The sequence below is a fragment of the Vicugna pacos genome, chromosome 11, assembly GCF_048564905.1.
Source record: "Vicugna pacos chromosome 11, VicPac4, whole genome shotgun sequence".
NCBI lineage: Eukaryota > Metazoa > Chordata > Mammalia > Artiodactyla > Camelidae > Vicugna > Vicugna pacos.
In genome coordinates, this window is record NC_132997.1 from 77,878,968 (window position 1) to 77,900,305 (window position 21,338).

The 21,338-nt window shown below is 35.8% G+C and overlaps 1 protein-coding gene and 1 non-coding gene across 2 annotated transcripts in view; one reads left to right on the top strand and one right to left on the bottom strand.

Moving 5' to 3' along the window:
• Positions 1 to 21,338, bottom strand: part of ARMH3 (armadillo like helical domain containing 3) — a 153,436-nt gene that overhangs the window by 60,355 nt on the left and 71,743 nt on the right. The window contains exons 22-23 of the mRNA XM_006210485.4: positions 20,905 to 21,031; positions 10,280 to 10,355 (exon numbers count right to left, since the gene is read on the bottom strand). Of these exons, the coding sequence (XP_006210547.1) occupies positions 10,280 to 10,355; positions 20,905 to 21,031 (203 nt within the window). The remainder of the gene's footprint in view (positions 1 to 10,279; positions 10,356 to 20,904; positions 21,032 to 21,338) is intronic.
• LOC116282533 (U6 spliceosomal RNA) lies at positions 15,293 to 15,399 on the top strand. Its single transcript, XR_004192071.1, has one exon. It is a non-coding gene; the product is annotated as a U6 spliceosomal RNA (small nuclear RNA).

Here is a 21,338-nt window from a genome sequence, read left to right on the forward strand (position 1 = left end):
ACCCCATTTCATAATAAGTCAACTGGAAATACCTTTCTTCCTGACCTGCTAAGACAGAGCTACAATTCTACATCACCTTGACTGCCCCTCTGGTTCTCAACTCCCAGTATTTAGAAAGTTGTAAAACTAAGGAAGCAGTGACAGAAAGAGAAGAATAAAGAAATGCTCCTAAAACCACAGGCTTCTAAAGAAAGAGGCCCAAATCTATCTCCCACAAACACACCACACTTCCTCTCATTCACTCTCTTTCTCTTCACAGGTTTCAGATGCTTATCTAAAGAAACTTTAAATAGCATATGGTAGGTCCTGCTGGTTAAAAGATTAGCTAAAAAAAAATTAGCAGAATATGAAGGTCATATATCAGATGGCTCATTTCAGATACTCATTAAAAAAAGTTAATGCTAGGTTTAATGCTGAAGTTAACTTACCACACCGTAAAATTATAGGTAGGAGATCCCATTAAATACCAATGGGACAAGTACAAACCAAAGGCTTTTGCTATATAAATATATATTTACAGAAATAAAGAATGTTATGAGACTGCAGACCTAAAGAGAGAGGAAAGAATTTGCTCTCCTCCCACATGGGGGCCATTCATTCACACATCTGGGACCAAGGGCTGGAATATTCTGGTACAAACTGCCAATCAGACATTTTTCTTCCGGTGCTCTCAGCAATTTCATCTGCTACTGTCTGCTCAGAACAAAAGCCTTCCAACTTACCTCAAGACCCTGTACTCTTAATTATCTTAGTCACCAGGAAGCAGCTACTTCATTATCACTGGCTCAGTCACAAAGGCAGTCCCTGTAAGCCACCTCCAAAAGGCTCAAGTAAGTAATTGGCACAATTCATTACAAGAGAAAAAATGTCAATGTAATTAACAAGCAAAAAGATTAAGTGTTTGCCAAAACAACATTCAAAATAAGGTCACTAGATACATATAAGATCTTTCCCAACTAACTCACAATTACAAGGTTCCTTAAGTTGGCTGCTCACATTTCTATGAAATACTAGCCTTTACAAAGGGTAAGGGCCCCATATCTAGGAGACCTCAAATGATACTCTCAGATCATGCACCTAGAACCCCCCAAGGAGATCCTTCTATTTCACATTCCAGTAGCTTGATTCAGGATAGAGGGCTGAGCTCAAAGTTGACTCCTTTTCTCCTAGGAGTCATACTCCACAGACAGTCCCTTATCTGAGTCAATAAAAACAGGCCACAATCAGAAGCCACTACCTTGCTGCAAGAAAATGAGATACACACAAAAGATAGGGGGCAGGACAAGAGTATCTTTCACAAACCAATACTAACTCCAGACATAAAAGAACACACCTAACAACTCTTTTATGCACTCTACATCAAAGTACTGTGTACCTTCTCTAAAAAATTATATACCCCCAAAACAACTGTTCCCTAATTAGTCCTATGATTTTTGTACCTGTACTCTTTGTTATAAAGCGCAACATGTAGGCATCAAGAGCCAATGAGTTCTGATTGCTCATATTTTGAGTAAAGAAAAAGAAACAGCTATGGGCTATTAGCTCACCAAAGAATAAAGGCAGGATCTAGAATGCTGTATTTAACATTTACATGTGAGAAGGGGGTGGAGGGTGGGAAGGGATAGACTGGGATTTCAAAATTGTAGAATAGATAAACAAGATTACACTGTATAGCACAGGGAAATATACACAAAATGTTATGATAACTCAGAAAAAAAATGTGACAATGAGTGTGTATATGTCCACGAATGACTGAAAATTGTGCTGAACACTGGAATTTGACACAACATTGTAAAATGATTATAAATCAATAAAAAATGTTTAAAAAATTTACATGTGAGAAAATCTCTCACAAAGGAAATATATGTATCTAAACTCTAAATACAGAATTTTCTTCCACTATCATCTAGTCCTAGTTCCAGACACAAAAAAGTGGAGAAAACTGGGGTCCTGTTTTTAATGTATCCTCATTTTCTCAGGAAATATGTGAAATTCTCCCTTTTAGTGCGTTTTTGGCAAACACAGTTTACTGAAGTGAATGCTGCATATATGTGTTATTTAGAGCTACATAAGAGTAATGTTTCTATATCTCACTGAGATTAAGTTATTATAAATTTGAACAGCTTCTAATTCTAATAAGTTACGATGTATATGGTAAGCCTTAGAGCAACCATTAAAGAAATAGTGAAAAAAAATTATTAAATAAATCAAAGTGCTACATGGGAAAATCTTCACTGCATGAAAAAGAAAGCAGTAAAGAAGGTACAGAGGAACAAAAAAGACCAGAGGCACACAAAAAACTAGAAGTGAAATGGCAGACATAAGTCCAATTATATTAATAATAACATTAAATATGAATGGAATAAACAATCCAATCAAAAGGCAGTGATTATCAGACTGGATAAAGTATATAATATCCAATGATATGCCACCTACCAGAGACACATTTTAGACTCAAAGATACAAACAGATTGAAAGTAAAACAATGAAAAAAAAAAGATTGCCAAGAAAGAAATGAAGGCAGAGACAATTCAACAATAAAAACTGAAGACTTCTATACCCATTCTTTAATAATGGATAAAACCAGGCAGAAGATCAACATAAAAATAGGAGACTTGAACAGCACTATGTATCAATTATACCTAACATAGAAAAATATACTCAACCATAGCAGAATATATATTTTCCTGATGTACATATAGAACATTCTCCAGGATAGGTCATATGTTAGGCCATAAAACAAACCTCAAAATTTTTAATTAACAGAAATTATACAAAGTATTTTCTAGGATCAAATTTCTTTCCATTGTTGATTTCTAATTTCATTCTACTGTGGTCACAGAATATATACCTTGTATTATTTCTATCATTTAAAACTTATTGAAGTTTGTTTTATGGAAGAGCAAATTAAGCCTAAAGTAAGCAGAAGGATGGAAATAATTAAACAAGAGTGGAAACCAATACAATAAAGAATAGAAAAACAAAAGAGAAAAATTAATGAAACCATGCTTAGTATGCACGAGGTCCTGGATTTAATCCCCAATACCTCCATTAAAAAAAAAAAACTGCAAAAATATTCCCACAAAGCAGTACTGAGAAAATGCAAAAAAACCAAAGTTGGACTCTCACCTTACACCATATAAAAAACTTCACTCAAAATGGATCAAAGACCTAAATGTAAGAGCTAAAACTATAAAACTCTTCAAGAAACATAAGGGAAAAGTTTCATGACTTGCACTGAGAACGAATTCTTGGATATGACACCAAAAGCACAGACAACAAAAGAAAAATATAATAGGTAATTTGGAATTCATCAAAATTAAAAACTTTTGTGCATCACAGGACACTATCAATAAGATGAAAAGGTAATTCATGGAAAGAAGAAAACACCTGTAAACCATGTATCTGATAAAAGATAGATCAAGGATACATAAAGAATTTCTAAAACTCAACAACAACACAACCCATGTTAAAAATCAGCAAAGGACTTGAATAGACCTTTCTCCAAAGAAGATAAACAAACAGCCAATAAGCACAGGAGAAGATACTCAAAACAACTAGTAATCAGGGGAATGCAAATCAAAACCACAATGAGATACACTTTACACCCATTAGGATGGTTATGATTTTAAAAAACAGAAGATAACAAGTGCTGAGGAGGCTGTGGAGAAACTGGAACCCTTGTGCATCATTGGTGGGAATGTAAAATGGTGCAGCTGCTGTGGGAAAAGGTATATGATTCCTCAAAATATTAAAAATAGAATTACCATATGATCCAGCAACTCTACTTCTGGGTGTATATACCCAAAAGAAGTGAAAACAGAAAGCAAATATTCTCAAATATTTGTACACCAATGTTCACAGCAACATTATTTACAACAGCCAAAAGGTGAAAGCAATGCAAGGGTTCACCAGTGGACAAATGGATAAACAAAATGCAGTGTATACTTACAATGGAATACTAAATTTGGTCTTTAAAAAAAAAAGTAAGGAAATTCTGATATATGCTACAACATGGAAGAACCCTATGGTTGTTATGCTAAGTAAAAAAGCCAGTCACAAAAGGACAAATATTGTATAATTCCTCTTATATGAAGTTCCTGGAGTAGTAAATTCATAGACACATAAAAGCAGAATGGTGATTGTCAGGGGCTGGGGGCAGGAGGAAATGAGGAATTATTGTTTAATGATACAGAGTTTCAGTTGGGGGAGATGAAAAAGTTCTGGAGATGGCTGGTGGTGGTGGTTGCACAACAGTGTGGATGTACTTAATGCCACAGAACTGTAGACTTTGAAATGGTTAAAATGATAAATTTTATGTTATGTATATTTTCCCACAATTATTTTTTCAAAAAGCAAAGTGGAAAATGACCCCAAGGGAATTTCAGGTCAAGGTAAGGAGGGGTTTTATAAGCTAAAGTCACACTCACCTAAAATCATAGCAGCCCCAACAAAAAAAATCTTAATATTTCATTATAAATATCTGAATCTCCTAAACCAAAACTTCTTTACTGCACTGCAGTTCACCAAGCCCAGATATGACCTAATGCAAAACCTCACTTTGCAGCATAAACCAAGTTAAGGCAAAACAGATGATTAACCACATGGGATTCAGCATTTGGTTTTTCATTTCTAGCTGTAGTCTTAAGAGATTAGAGAACAGCAACTATTAGAATAATATGTAATGTTCCCAGCCACCGGGGAAACAGTATTACAGCAGCCTCATTTTGGTGCTTTGTGTTAATCTGCATAATGCTCTTCATTCTCTGTAATGGGAGATCTGCAGGGTCTGATTAACAGAAAAAAAGGTCATTACTGATCAATTTTAACCCCAAGGATAATCTGAGCCTGCCTGCCACTTTAGAGCAGACAACTGAACTAGGTTATATTCATGTACTCCTTGTTACTCAAGAGTCATCAGCCCAACGCCTCTACTCCTATCATTAATCCCTTTAGCCCACATTTACTTCTCACTAGCCTAAGTTGCATCCTTCAGTTGAAGTGCTTGACATCAAACTGCTCCTCCTCTCAACTTGTCAGTATCCATTCTGATAAGAGAGCTGTGACTAAGAGGCAAATTTTGTAGCCCAAAAAGGTCCATGCGCAAAGGGATTTGGGGGGATTTTGCCTGGCTAAGACCTTCCATTTCCTTCCCAACCCTAATTCTGTGGCCATCAACCGTGAGTATACTCTCCTAGATTACTTCCTGAGGGTGTCCCCACTTCCCCTTCCTGTGACATTCAGAATTCTACACCCAGCCCATTCCAAAAGTTGTTATTCTCAATAAACCCCTTTACCTAGAAGCTGCCGAGAGCTTTTCTTATTCCTTAAACTCCCCCAGCTAAGTGTACATTTAAAGTATCCCTACTTTTTTTTTTTGAGGGAGTATTTTTAGGGTGAAGGAAAATAGCTATATAAGTACATAAGAAGGAAGAAGGGGGCATGTCAGCATTGGAACAAAAAGACATGGAGCAAACAAGGGGACAACAGGGAAATTCACTAGGTGAACAATTAAGAGACTTACAAAGATACACTAAATTCTCATTCCAAATCCCAGGCTAGTCACAATGCCAGCAATATCTAAGTCTTTTTTTTTTTTAATCGAGGTATAATCAGTTTACAATGTTGTGTCAATTTCTGGTGTACAGCACAATGCTTCACTCATACATGGATATACACATATGCATTCTCATATTCTTTTTCACTGTAAGCTACTACAAGATATCGAATATAGTTCCATGTGCTATACAGTATAACCTTGTTTATCTATTTTATATATACCAATCAGTATCTGCAAATCTCGAACTCCCATTTTCTCCCTACCCACACCCCTCCCACCTGGCAACCACAAGTCTGTATTCTATGTCTGTGAGTCTGTCTCTGTTTTATATATAAGTCATTTGTCTTTTTTTTTTTAAGAAAAACTAAACTTTATCTTGATGTATTCCAAATAAAGAGAAAAACTAATATATAATCAAACTTCAAACTTTATCCACCTTAAGAAAATTACAAATCAATAGAAAAACCTATTTGCAGTGATTCAGCCACTATTTCTGTGAGCAACCAGAGAACAGGATTGTGAACATGGTGCTAATAAAATGCTCATTAAGCGAAAAGCACTAAGACGTTAAGTTGAAGAGATTCATTAAGGGCTTCAAATTACTTACCTTGAAAGTTGTTTGGTTAGATGAAGGTCAGATTTTAGTCTAACATTCTTCTTCTCTTTTGACTAATTAGATTAATAGTCAGCAGACTTCTTCCCTAAAGTACAGGACCTCACTGGAGTAGCCTGCTAAATGGTGGCAGGAAATATTTAACATAGAAGTCTCCAAGCAAAACTTTCAAATGTTTTCCTTCCAGTCCTGCACATGGCCCCTCAAGAGTATTTTTCCTTTGTGGATCAGGAGATCTGTGAAGGCAGCTGAAGTAACAATTACCCCAAGTGGAATTTTAAAGGTGGAGCAATACTATTTTTTCTCGTGGCAAAGCAATGGAACAATCTTCTGATGGGGAGAAACAAATATAGAACCCTATAAATTAATGGCATCAAATGTTTCAATAAAAATAGCAGTTTCTAAGCAGCTGCATTTTAAGAATCTCTCTGAAGGATCAAATAGGAAAAGAGACACAAATTGTTTAAACACAAATAACTGTGACAATTAAGAACTAGCATGACTAAGTCACAAAAGACAAGTGAAAAGAAACAGACTGACACTTGAGCAAATTAGGCTTCCAAGCAAGTGGAAGAAGTACTTTTAATTTTCACTGTCACAATCTAAACTCCAAAGTACAGAAAGGTATGCAGAGAAAGTGCTGGTGAGATATTATGTTAGGGTTGCCATTACTTGCATTGCATTCCGGAAGATCCCAAAGACATAACTTGTAGCTGTCATCAACTGGCAAACCAGTCTCAGAGGCTCTCCCAGCTGTTAGGAGTCTGAAAATTTTGCATGCCACCCAATCCCTTCCCCTGACTATCAGAAAACACACTACAGGAGAGGTGGCTAAGAGTTTGTTCCCTCTGCTTTAGAAATCCTTTCCAAGTATGGGAACAGCACAAATAACCTTTATAAACAATAAAAGAAAATGTTACATATCATCACAATTTTACTACTAAGACTATATACTCTATCCTTGATATTAACTTGGTAGCCAATAGTTAAATATCCCATGGTATCCCTGGGAGACTCATAGGTCCAATTTTCTGACAGTCTCTTGTTTTTTAAGCCACCCAAAGTTATTAGTGTCATGGATGTACAACTCAAGGCTCTGAAGGAGCAAAGAAACAAAGCAAAGGAGCTGAAGGCAGCACTCACTACTACTGGCTCAGTGGAATCAGACTTCTTAGGCATACCACTTTTTTTTGCCCTCAGCTAAGAAAATACTGACTCAGAGAAAATACTAACTCAGAATAAAGAATACTCCCTGAACCACCCTCATTCAAAGCATCAAAGCCTACCTACAAAGAAAAGCAAATACCTTTTAAGGTTAAGGGTAACATCTTAACTTTTATAGAAGGGATAAATGAAGACATACTTAGGAAATATTTTTAGGAAGGCTCAAAATGCTAACCCTGAAAAATGGTATGGCAACTCCTCAAAAGATTAAACAAAATTACCATGTGATCCACCAATTCCACTTCTGGGTATATGCCCAAAAGAAGTGAAAGCAGGAACTGAACAGATATTTGTACATCCATGTACAAATAACCAAAACACAACAACCAAAAGGTGGAAGCAACCGACTTGGGATTTCATCACTGGATGAATGGATAAACAAAATGTGGCATATACATGCAATGGAGTATTACTCAGCCTAAAAAGGAAATTATGACACATGCTACAACAGGAATGAACCTGAAAGACATTATGCTAAGTGAAATGACCAGTATTTTATAATTTACTAAGTGCTTTCATAAACATTACATTATGTAATTCTCACAATCACTTCCCTGTAAAACAGTTAATATCATCATGACTTTCATCTTATAGATAGTTGGAAGAGGTCTAGAGAAGATAAATAACTTACTCAAGGTCACACATTAAGAGGTATAGACAAAAAATTTAAAACCCAGTTCCTCTAATTCAGATTCCAATGCTCTTTTCAATATATCATGCTGAGTCTTCTGTTTACCTCCACAGTAGCATCTGATGCAATTCTACGGAAGAAGGCATTATGGTATAGAAGAAAGAGCCCTGGACTTGGATTTAGAAGACCTATGATTAACTCTCAGCTTTGCCACACAACAGTTGTGGGACTTTCTGCAATTTACAATATCTTTAAGACTCAGTTTCCTCATTAGTAAACAGTGTACTTTTTAAAAGTTTATAATATACTCTACTTTGTAGAGTTTGACGATTGAAGAAGACAGCAGTATATGAAAGAGTTGCACAAAGGTTAGCACTTATTAAGTGAAAGTAAATATTAAAAAGGAAAAGAGTAAACTTTTGCAGGCTTAGTATCACCAATATTTTCCCCTGATCTGGCCTCAGTGTGATAAGTGACGTTCGAACACATCTTTCCAGTAATCTCTGGAAAAAACTGACTGGATCTTTGAACTTTTGCCATATAGTCCAAGTCTATTTCATTAGCAACAGTGAAGGTGATGTAATTATTCTCTGCAGCAAGTTCATCAAAAAAAGTCTAAAGAATGAAAATGAAGGTATAGGCCTGACAGAGACTTACAAAGAGAAGGAAGAGGTCATGGTTATGGGCATCTACTCAAAGCTCAGCCCATTTCTTTCTGGGCTATTCAGAAAAAGGACAGGCCAATAGCTTAAATCAGCTGCTTGATGGCCCTTGGGAAGAATAAGGACAGCATCCAAGCCAAAAGCCACTGGAAGAAAAAACAACAAAGTAGGAGATAAAGCAAGCATAAAGGAATGTGATCAAGGAAACAGACCCCAGATGAAAAGGAGCTGCCTGGAAAGCCCAAGCAAATACATGAATAAATAAACACAACATAAATTATACCCATATGCACTTCATACCGTAGCCCAGAATCTGGTGCTTCTTTCAAACACCCACATTTGTCATACTGCTCTTGGGTCACAAAGGGATATTTGGTAGAAGGCAGTTTGTAATTCCTGATTCTTACAGAAAGTCGCATTTATCATAAGGTCTTACTACAGTAACTGGTTTATTTGCTAGATGAAGATATGCATTTATTTGTGAGATTTATGAAGCTGTGTTTGCTATAAAATGTCTCTGGGGTAGGGTAAGGCAGATCAACCTTCAGTGCAATCTTGTTAGCACATCTCACCCCTATGCTCCCTCATCCCAGCCCTCCCAACACACATTTCACACTTTTTCTTTTGTTCCCAGATGTGCCAAACACTGTAGTAAATCATTGCAGGGACAGGGCATTTTACCTTTAAAAAATAAATAAATAAATAAAACAAAATAAAGCAAGAAAAGAAAGACACAGAAACAAACACTGAATCCAAGCTCTGTCACAAATTAGAATCTATACCGAATTGTATATGTGAACTACTATTATTACTGGGAACGTCTGACAAGGCATATATCTGGAGCTAATTCAAGTTTCCCCATCTGTCGGATTTGCCTCTTCTACTCAATGTTAATTTTTCAATTGTTTCCAAGAACAATTTAATAACTGTTGAGAAAATGAAAAATGATAGGCACAAGAGAAAAAGGAATGTAAGAAAAGTCACCTTTGGGTTTCATAATACTGAAAGCACATTCTCTCAATTTACAAACAGCTCACGCCTGGAGTGTGTGCTACTTTCTCAAGACCCTGAACCAACTTCGTGTCTGACTCAATTTTATCCAATATATACAGCACTCTGTAATTGCCTTGCTGTTTCATAAGGAACCTAAAATGACTTAGCCCCATGAGCTCCATTTGGCTCTGTTTACCACAAATAGAAATAGCCATGTAAAGCAAAACGTCAAAGTTCCAGATCCCCATGAGTCATTCATTGAGCTCATGGAGAACAGCAGAAAAAATTTCCAGAAAAAAGCTTTCCGATGGCCAATACACAGAAAACACTTTGGCAACAAAGATGCCTGAAAATGACTTGCAACCATCTCTTGGTAAGAAAATTCAGAGTAGCAAACACTGTGAGCTATTTCAATATGACAAAATGAAAGTCGCATGCACTCCTGCTTTTCTTGATCAAGTACGACAATTTCTTTCACTCCTACAGACATCAAGGCTTAAAATAGTAGTGGTGTTCAACACACTCCACTTAGAAAGGTACAATAAACCTCAGGATGAGCCAAGGAACTCTAAAAGAGATAAATTCTCATCCCTTACCTGATATTAACCAACGCGTGGGTCACCTTGCTAGCTGCTTCTTTCCACTGGCCTGCATTGGTAGAAAGCCTCAGGACTGTAAAGAAGGAAAAAACAAAGATGTGTCAGACCCCTGGTATAAAACACAAATGTAAGGATCGAAGACACATCTCAGAACTGTACTATTAGAATAACCAAACACAGCCTGTGCCAATCTTCTAGTTAAGACATCCTCATCCTGGAGAAAAATATAAGGGCTATTCTCAACTATTTTTATAGGGTTTTTTTTTCCTCTCTTTTTTTGTACTTTCTATCGAAATATTCTACTCCTCCTCTACCTTGGGTTCCCCTCCCTCCACTCCCCACAAACAGGTTTCCATACTTAGTTTTTGCATCCATTTAAAATCTACACTGGGGTGATGTGAGGGTAACCTGACTGCCACATTAATCATTTCCCCAGTGGCTGGGGCTGATTTAGCTGAATTGGCCAGCTGAGTAAGTGCCCCATCCTGCACCACATATAGTATATCTTTCTCCTAAAGGTTTAAGGCTGGGTCAAACAGGATAAATAACCTTGCCAGATATAGGATGGTAATGTTTCAATCAAGCAGTAACTAGTTTTAGCTCCTCTGACTTAATCATGTGACCTGCAATGTGAAACAATGGAAAGAGTCTTTCCTTCTCTGACCAAATTCTCTTTTCCACACTTATTCACAGGAGGAGGGAATGATAGAAATACATATAATCATATCCTCTATCAGCTATGAGCTTCAGGACCATACACACAGTAGCTACACTATTTTAGAAAAGAGACAAACAAGCACAAACATATGGTGGGCACTCCAAGTACATGTTTTTAATGAACAAATAAGTAACAAGCTAAATATGTAGACAGTTTACTATGTACCAGGAACTGGACAAAGGTTATATGCAATATAACATACTTACGAGGAAACTGAGACTCACAGGAGACAAGCCATTAATTGATCAAGTTCATTCATAGAGTTGTAAGCAATGCAGCTGGGATTTAAACCTGGAGGGAATGAATCTAGAGCCTACACTTATACAGCAAGTGGTTAAGAGTATGAACTCTGAAGCCAAATGTCAGGGTCCAAGTCCAGCCCCTGCCACTTACTTGAGAGTAATAGTAATACTTACATGAAAGGACTATCATGGAAATCAAAAAAGTATATAAAGCCTTGGATCAGTGTCTGGCACATAGTAAATGCTATGTAAGTATTAGCTCTCATTAATTTAAATAAACTGCCTCCCAAACAAATAAATGAATGTACCTGAGACTTTCCCAAAGGAAGGAAAGCAGAGCCTAGCCAACGTTAAGAAATCTATAACCAATCTGCGTAGCTACTTTACATTTGAGTACCATCACTACCTGCTCCTGACCAGTGTTCCTCTAGCAAGAAGAGTAGTAGCAGCAACTCCACCAGAGGGAGGGCCTATGGCTGCAATAGGGAAATAAAACTCATCTGGCTGCTCTGCATCTGTTCCAGCAATACCCCATTTTTATAAATTCGTGCAATTTTATGAAAGAGAAGATGGAAGCCTTGTTAAAACATATTATCAGAGCGCTGCTTTTCTGATTTACAAGATTTCGTGCAAGGGAACTTGGTATAGTTCCAAGTTAGAGTTCTGCGGTTTGAACTCAGGTTTCACCCACTGTATATGCAAATTTACTCATATAATGAACAAAATTGTGTCAGCAGGTCAGATGTATTTTTTTTTCAACTTAATCCAAAAACTGTTTAGATGTGTTTGTTTTCCACTGGATACTCCGCCAAATCATAAATTCTCTGATGGTGAGGATCTAACATTTATGGAACTGAGCTGAATTTTCCTCTCCTTACCTCAGAGAAGTATTTAACTCTGCCTACGGATTATTTCTCTATAACATCCTGTCACTTCTGTTCCTTAGTGAACAGGTACCCAGATGACCTCATCACTGTATTTCCTTTGGAAATGCCATAGGCTTTTACGTTCTCTTCTAAGTTACCAAATTTAAACATAAAATTATTCCAAAATGTCATAAAAACGTCAAGCTAAGGTTATCATTTATGTAGCAAATTATGGTACACAAAAATAACATACATACTATGCAGCCAGTTTAAAAAGAGACTTAAGTAATAGCAAAAACTAGAAACAACCATAATTTCCATGAAAAAAAGAATGGTTAAATAAACTATATCCATGCTATGCAAAAAGAGAAAGAGACTTAAGAAAACTACAAAAAAAAAAAGGAAAAATTTTTATGATAATTTGTGTTTTCCTAACACAAAATAAGATAACATGATTACAACTATGTGAAACTATGTTTCACTATGTAGACTAATATACAACTATGAAAATAGTGGTCACACTAGAAAGATTGTAATTTTTTTCTTTAGTACTGGTAATTAGCTTTTTTTAAATAAAAAAAATTTCAACAAAATATGATATTATTTATAGCTCAGGGCAGCTCCTGTTGAGTCCATCCTATTCAGTGGATGTCACTGCAGTACATTAATGCCATAGAAATATTAAACATGTGCTTTCCTCTTCTAGCCATGAATGGAGTAACAAGACATAATTAACTCCCCTACCTTAAACAACAGAAAACTAGACAAAATATATGAAATAATAGTTATCAAACTCGGGAAAACAGATAAACAGAACTGTGATCCCTGAAGAAGGGAAACAAATAAGGTGAGCCCTACATTATCCCACCTTATTGCATGGAAAAGTTTCTGGCCTGCAGGGCAGGGAGGAGGAACCTAAACAGAACCCAGAAGTCTTGCCAAGTCAAAGTATAGAGATTGCAATTGGAAAGGCCAAAGCACCTAGAATTTGTGGGGCAGGGTACTGTAGAGGAGGGGGTTTGACAGGGAACTCTGGAAGTCTGTAGAAGGTTTGTCCTACATCTTTTGCTAAGCACTTATCTGCAGATAGAGAAGAAATTACCCAAGGCTGGGGCAAAGAACCACTGGAAAACAGAAGAAACTGTGGAGCTCGTAGAGGGCTCCACTAATTAAAACAATTTGTGTTTTTACCAGCAAGAGTGGGAAGACCTACTAATATGTGGGTTATCAGGCAGACTCTGCAGACTGGTAGTGCATTAGTAAAGCGGACAAATTAGCCCATAATAAAAGTTGCTCTCAACCTGCCCTAACAACTCTTAAAAGCAAACCCTGAAAGGATGAAACTGATTCCATATAATGTAACTGCATTCCAGAACAAAATCCAATATTATATAAGGAAACATAACAAAATCAAGCACTTATAACCTTAACATCACACTGTCCAAAATCCAATTTAAAAATTACCATCATTATCAGAAGCAGAAAAATATGACCCATAAGCAGGAGAAAAATCAGTCAATAAAAACAGATCTAGACATGAAGAGAGATGATGGAATTGGCAGACAAAGACATTGAAACAACTATTGTAAATACGCTCTATATGCTCAGGAAGACTGAGGAAAATATAAATATGATGAGGAAAGAAATGAACATTTTTTTTAAAAAAAAGTCCAAATAGAACTTCTAGGAAAGAAAATACTTTCTGAAATGAAAAAAACACTTGATAAAATGAACTGAGATTAACGAGGTTAAGAGCATATTACAAAAATACAAAAGAAAAGATCAGTGAATTTGAAGACTGAGGAATAAAAACAATCTAAAATAAAAGAGAGAGAGAAAAGACCAAAAAAAGGAAAGAAAAAAAATACCCACAGAGCTTTAGTAGCCTATAAGACATTGTCAAGAGGTCTCACATATATATAATAAAAGTTCCAAAACAAGAGGAGAGGGGACAGAAAAATATTTGAAGAAATTAATAGCCCACAATTTTTCACATTTGATGAAAACTAGGAATTCACATATCCAAGAAGCTTAAAGAACCCCAAGAAAAATAAACATAAAGAAAACCATGCTAAGGCATGTGATAATTAAAGTGCAGAAAATCAGTGGTAAAGAGAAAATACTAAAAGCATGCAGAGAAAAAAAGACACATTATATACAGAGAAATAAAGATAAGAATGACAATAGACTTCTCATCAGGAACTATGCAAGCCAGAAAATAACGAAATGACATTTTTTTTTAAAGTACTGAAAGAAAAGTTCTATATTAAGCAAAAATGTCTTTAAAAAATGAAGGTGAGATTCCACTTCCAGTGTGGCAGAGTAAACCCACTATAGCCTCTCTCCCCTGCTGATTACAGCTAAAAATCATGTATAAAATATAAAAAGTACTACCAGAGGGCTCTGAAAATTAAACAAACGCAGATTATAGAAGGGAGTCAAAACTTGGAGAAACACCCACAAAAGTGGGTGTCCAGGTTTTCTTGTTTCCAATTTTCTCTTGCAGGTTTGCCTCAAGGTCCAGACAATCACAGTGAGGCATGATGGAGGAGCTGGTAACTTCATCTTTCTGTAAGATAGACACCAGGGAAAGGGGCTTTTGCTGGTCAGAAAACAGAGAGAAAATCCTGGACAGACCAGGAGAAAGTGTTCCCCTAATTCTGTATATGAAAGTTGTGTAATTCTCAGCCACACCCCTGAGTTGAGCAAGCATGGAACAAATACAAAGTAGCAAAGCAAAACGTTTAAAAAGTAAACTGGTATTTCAACTACAGTCACAGTCTCCAGCTAACCCCTGAATGATGCATGTGTGGACCAGATCCAAGAATCTGATCCACGTATCCAAGATTCAAGTATCACAGAAAAGGCTTTGAAAACTGAACTGATACTGGAAACATCACCCTCTGAATGTGAGAACTTGTAGTCTAACTAGATTGACTGCCTACGTCAATAAACTTGACAAACATGTAGCCACAATGATCAAGAAAAAGACAAGATACAAATTACCAACAAATTATCAACATCAGGAATGAAAGAAAGGAAATCAGTAAAGGCTCTACAGACATTCATGTGAAGTTAGTTCAACATTCAAAAATGAATCAATCACTATATCAACAGTCTATAGTAGGAAAATCATGTGATCATCTCAATAAATGCTAAAACTTTTGAAAAAGAATCTAACATTGTGCTTGCTTCAGCTGCACATATACTAAAATTGGAATGATACAGAGAAGACCAGCACAGTCCCTGCACCAGAATGACATGCAAATTCATGAAGTGTTCCCTTTTTTTTAAATTTTTTTGGTGGGGGGAGGTGATCAGGTTTACTTATGATTTATTTATTCTTAGAGAAGGTACTGGGGATTGAACCCAGGACCTCATGCATGCTAAGCACGCACTCTACCACTTGAGCTATACCCTCCCCCTAATATTTTTAAAGGAATATACACACACACACATACACACAACTAAATCACAATGCTGTATACCAAAAATTAACACAATATTGTAAATCAACTACTTTGCTTTACTTCAATAATTAAAAAAAAGAATCAGACATTCATTAATGAACATAACTCTCAGGAAACTAGAAACAAAAGGGAATTTATTCAACCTGATAAAGGTTATCTATGAAAAACCTATAGATAATGGCACACTTAATGTAGAATAACTAAATCCTTATACCTTAAGTTTAGAAACAAGGCATACATATCCACTCTCACTACTCTAATTTATCAGAGTACTGGAGAGCCTATTTCACCAGTGAAATAAGGCAAGAAAAAAGATACAAAAGGCATACAGATTGGAATGGAAGGAATAAAACTTTTATTCATAGGCAACTTTATTGACTACACAGAAAATCCCAAAAAGGTTACAAGAAACTACTAAATCTAAAAAGTGAGTTAAGCAAGATGATGGGATAAAAGGTCAAATTCAAAAACAATAATGTTTCTATATATTAGCAATGAACAAATAAAAACTGAAATTGTAAAAAATACTATTTATAATAGCATTAAAATCCATGAAATACTTGGAGATAAATTTAATAAAACATGTGCAAGATTTGCATTCTGAAACTATAAAACACTGATGAGGAAAATCAAAGAAGACTTCATTAAACAAAGCGATATACTCTGTTCATGGATGGTAAGATTTACTAAGATGTCATTTTTTCCCCAAAATGATCCATAGCTTCACCATAATCTTAATCAAAAGTCCAGTAGATTTTTGACAAAAAACATATGCTAAAATTCATATGCAAAAAGTAAAGGACCTAAGATAGACAAAACAATTTTGAAATAGAAGAACAAGGTTAAAGGACTCACACTACTTGGTTTCAAGACTAACTGTAAAGGTATAGTAATCAAGATAGTGTTATATGTGAAAAAATAAATACATACAACAACAGAACAAAGTGTGAGGTCCAGAAATACACCTACATATGTAAGGTCAACTGATTTTTGACAAATGTGCCAAAGCAATTCAATGGAGAAAGACAATCTCTTCAACAAATGGTGCTGAAACAAGTGAAAATCCATATATTAAACATGAACCCCAATCCAAACCTAGCAGTATATAGAAAAATTAACTTAAAATGAATCTAAGACCTAAGTGTAAGGTGCTAAAACTATAAAAATTAAAAATTAAAATTAAAAGATAATCATTTTATTCTTGGGTTAGAGAAAGATTTCTTAGATGCTACACAAAAATTAAATACCATATAAGAAAATTTATAACTGTATTTATCAAAAATTAAAACTTCTCTGAAAGACAATATTAAAATGAAAATACAAGCTACAATCTGGGAGAAAATATGTGCAAAATACATATCTGAGAAAGGAACAGTGTGCAAAATATACCAAGAAATCTCACACCTCAAAAATAAGAAAACGACCCAGTTCTCCTTATAGAAGAATTCTAAATAATAACATATGTAGATACTCTCCCTTCAAGGTGGTACAGCTTAACCTCTCCCTCCCAGCCCCAACTTCCATACCATTGGCTGCATTTAGTGACTTGCTTACAAAGCACAGAGCATGGAAAGGGAGAAAAAAAGCAACTCTGCAGAGGAAAAACTTTGCAAACACTTCCTTAACCAAGTAATCAAGATTAACATCACTAGTACTGTCATGTTAATAACATACACCCTTGATGTGATTAAAAGGCCACTTTGACTCTGTGACATTCTTTCCCCAAGCCATAACCCTAGTCCAACCATGAGTAAGTCATGAGACAAACCCAAATTGAGGAACAGTCTCCTCAAAACTGTCAGGGTCATGAAAAACAAGGAAACATTATAAGAAACTGTCAAATAAGAAGAGACTAAGGAGACAATATGAGCAAATATAATGTGGCAATGGATGAGATCCTGGAATACAAAAGGGACATTAGAGGAAAAATAAGTAGAATCCAAATAAAGTCTAGAGTTTAGTGTATTTTTTAAATTGTGGTTAAAAAAAAACTATCATAAAATTAACCATCTTAACCATTTTAAAGTGTATAGTTCAATGATGTTAAGTATATACACACTGCTGTGAAACAGATCTTCAGAACCTTTTTATCTTACAGAACTAAAGCTCTGCACCTATTAAACAATTCCTTTTACATCTTCCCCACTATACCCTGGTAACCACCATTCTGTAACCATGAATTTGACCACTTTTGATACCTCACATAGGTAGAAATCTTTTGTGATTGGCTTATTTCATTTACCATAATGTATTCAGTAATCATCTGCACTGTAACATGTAGTAAGATTTCCTTTTAAAGGCTGCATAGTATTCCATTATATGTATATACCACATTTTATATCCATTCATCTGTTGATGGATATTTGGGTTGCTTTCATCTCTTTGCTATTATTAACGGTGCTGCTATAAATATGGGTATGCAATGTACGTTTTTTTTAACTGGCAAAAGATCTAAACAAACCCTTCACCAAAGATGATACATGGATGGCAAATAAGAGCAGGAAAAGATGTTCAACACCATTACTCATCAGGAAAATGCAAATTAAAACCATAATGAGACACTGCTACACACCTGTAAGAAGTCCCCTCCCCCACCACAAAAGAAAAGCTAGCTAGGATATGGAAATATTACAACTCCTGCATATTGCTGAAGGGAATGTAAAACAGTACATCTACTTTGGAAAACAGTCTGGTGGTTTCTTATAAAGTTAAACATATACTTACATAATATCCCAAAATCCCATTCATAGGCACATATTCAAGTGAAATGAAAACTTGTGTCCACATAAAACTGTATACAAGAATGTTTACAGGAGCTTTATTTATAATCACTAAAAACTGGAAACCTCCCAAATGTCCTTTAACTGATAAATGGATAAACTAAGCCAGCATATTCCCTCAATGGAATATTATTCTATAATAAAAAGGAATGAGCTACTGATACATGCATCAATATGGATGAATTTCAAACAAATTACTATGTAAAAGAAATCAGACTCAAAAGACTGTATTGTATGATTCCATGTAGATATATATTTTTAGAAAAAACAAAACTATGGGGACAAGGAACAGATCAGTGGTTGCCAGGTTGGGGTAGGTAGAGGAGTTGACCTCAGGAGCACAAGAGGCGTTTCTGAGATGCTAAAACTCTTCTATATCTTGATTTTCTGTAATAATTACATTTATATATGCATTTGTGGAAATTCAGAACTGTACATTAAAAAGGGTGAATTTTACTACATATGTAAATTATACCTCAAAAAATCTGACTTAAAAAAATGTTTTTTCCACTAGAAGTTTCATAATTCATACAAAATGGAGAGCACTGAAACACGCTATCTCCTACTGTTTGTTGTGTTTCATTTAGTGAAATTTCACTTTCCTATTTGTGCTTTCCTGGTTAACATTTTAGTTCCCTTGGCAGATTTGAGCATTCCCAGATATCCTCTTTTATCTTGTTGCTGTAGCTACAAGGGCTTATCTCATTTGACTGTGTGCATGGCCCAGTTGAGCAGATAAGTCAGACTTCTATAAAATATCTCCTCCACTCCAACTCTTTTTCTTTTCCTCACTGAAAAGACATCTTTATTCATCTGTTAATGGGTGTGAAAACCTCTGCAGCAGCTGTTCACCCTCAAAAAATTCTACATTCTCAAAAACAAGGACATTGGTAAAGCCAGGTAGATGCAAACCACACCAGGGTACACTGAGCACACTGCACCAAAGGGAAGATTGCTAGAGGGTTCTCATGGAAGACTTCCTAGTTCCTGAAAAAAGAGAGAGAGATGTGCCTTTTATGACAACAGGAGTTGTTCTTAAGGAAGCTGACCTGATGCTAAAGCTATTATACTGAAAATAAGAGAGCAGAGAAATAGAAACCAAAACCTGGGTCCTTGCAAACACTGTTGAGCAACTGATCACATAATTCTGGAACTGTTATTCCTTAGAATTCTTGTAAAGTGAAATAATTATCCTATTGTTTAAGATAGTTTGCCAGAGTTTTTTGATACTTGCAGTTGAAAACATCCTAGTAACACAAGGCCCTACTCCCACTGCCTAAGATGTCACAGCAAAGCTATACATGGCGCTCTTAAAAGTTTTCCTCTACTGCTCTAAACAAGTCTTTTGGGGGGGAGGGATAATTAGGTTTATTTATTTATTTATTCTTAGAGGAGGCACTGGGGATTGAACCCAGGACCTCATGCATGCTAAGCATGCACTCTACCACTTGAGCTATACCCTCCCCCTAAACAAGTCTATTAGAAAAAAATTTTTTTTCCTTCTAGGCCATTCTTCTTTCCCACTGTTAGCTTCTATTCTTTCTCTTGGTACTTGTTCCAAATCCCCTCTACTTTTCTCATGATACTTTTCTCAGGAGCCCAAGCAGAAGATGGGGTTTTCATAAATAGCCCCAACAAAAGGATAAAGCAAACTAAGCCACAGTGACTGAAAGCAGATCAGTGGTTACTCAGGGATAGAGGGGTGAGGGATAACAGGGGGTAAGAGGGACATAAAAGGACATGAGGAAATTAAGGGGAGGGGATGGATATGTACATTATCCTGATTGTAATGACAACTTCATGTACATATACATATGTCAAAACATCAAAAATTGTATACTTTAAATGAGTGCAGTTTACTATGTATCAATTACATCTCAATAAAACAAATAAGTAGTTTTTTCATAGCTTTATTGAGTGGCTTTCTGTTTCTATGCAATCTACAGAAATCCTTCCTGACCTTTCAAATTTAGGTAGGTTTGACTAGACTCTTCACTCACATTTACAGGTATACATGATCTCCTTTAGAAATTAGTTACACTTACTATGGCTGCAGAGTAAATCTCCAGTAAGCCAATCACAAAAGGCTTGCAAGAAAAATTTTTATCTAATGCCCACTTTCTCTTGTAAGTTATACTAAAAATACACAGGTACATTAAAACTCCTTAAAACCTTATGCCTTCTCAAATCACACAATGTTCCTTTGGGATCCAAGCTCTTCTATTTGCTGCTGTCAACTCCCACCCACTCTCACTCCCATCTCACTGGCATTCACTAAATCCACATGCCTCCCTATTCTCTCTTTCACAGACATCAAGAAGGCCCACAGGGCTGCTAACCAGCTTTCTACTAAGATGAATTCTGAGTTCCTGAACGCAAAGAAATCCACATATACCTTCCTATTGTCTGAGAAAAGGAGACTACTATAATTCTGTGGCAAGCAAGGGCACTAAACAACTAGAGGAGAATCTTTTGCAGTCTTTTCCCCTTATATGTCAAAAAGTCACAGCTGACGGGGAGAGAGGAGTAAAAAGAAGACAACTTACCCATGGAGTAGAGGTTGTCAAAGCTCTGATGCATGCGGATAATCTCATAGTAGAGTTCATCATAGCTGCTGGGGGTGGGCAGGAATGTATCGCCATACGTGATGAACATATTAAATAGGTTCACAATCTAAAACAGAAGCAAAAGTCCATATACAGGCACCACACCATGAAGACCAGAAAAATATTATCAGTAATATGCTGTAGCCAGCTTTTATTGTCTTATAAGAGCTAATTGTTAGATTTTCAGAAATTCTGTGAGCTGGTTATTAAGCAAAGCTATTATTAAAAATTAATTTACATAAACTTATAATTCAATAAATTATATTAAAATAAAGGTAATAAATACTCAAAACTCATCACTTCCTAATTATTTTCTACCTTTTAGTATTTAGTATTATGCTCTTGAAATTAATTTATACCTCATACATCTCTGT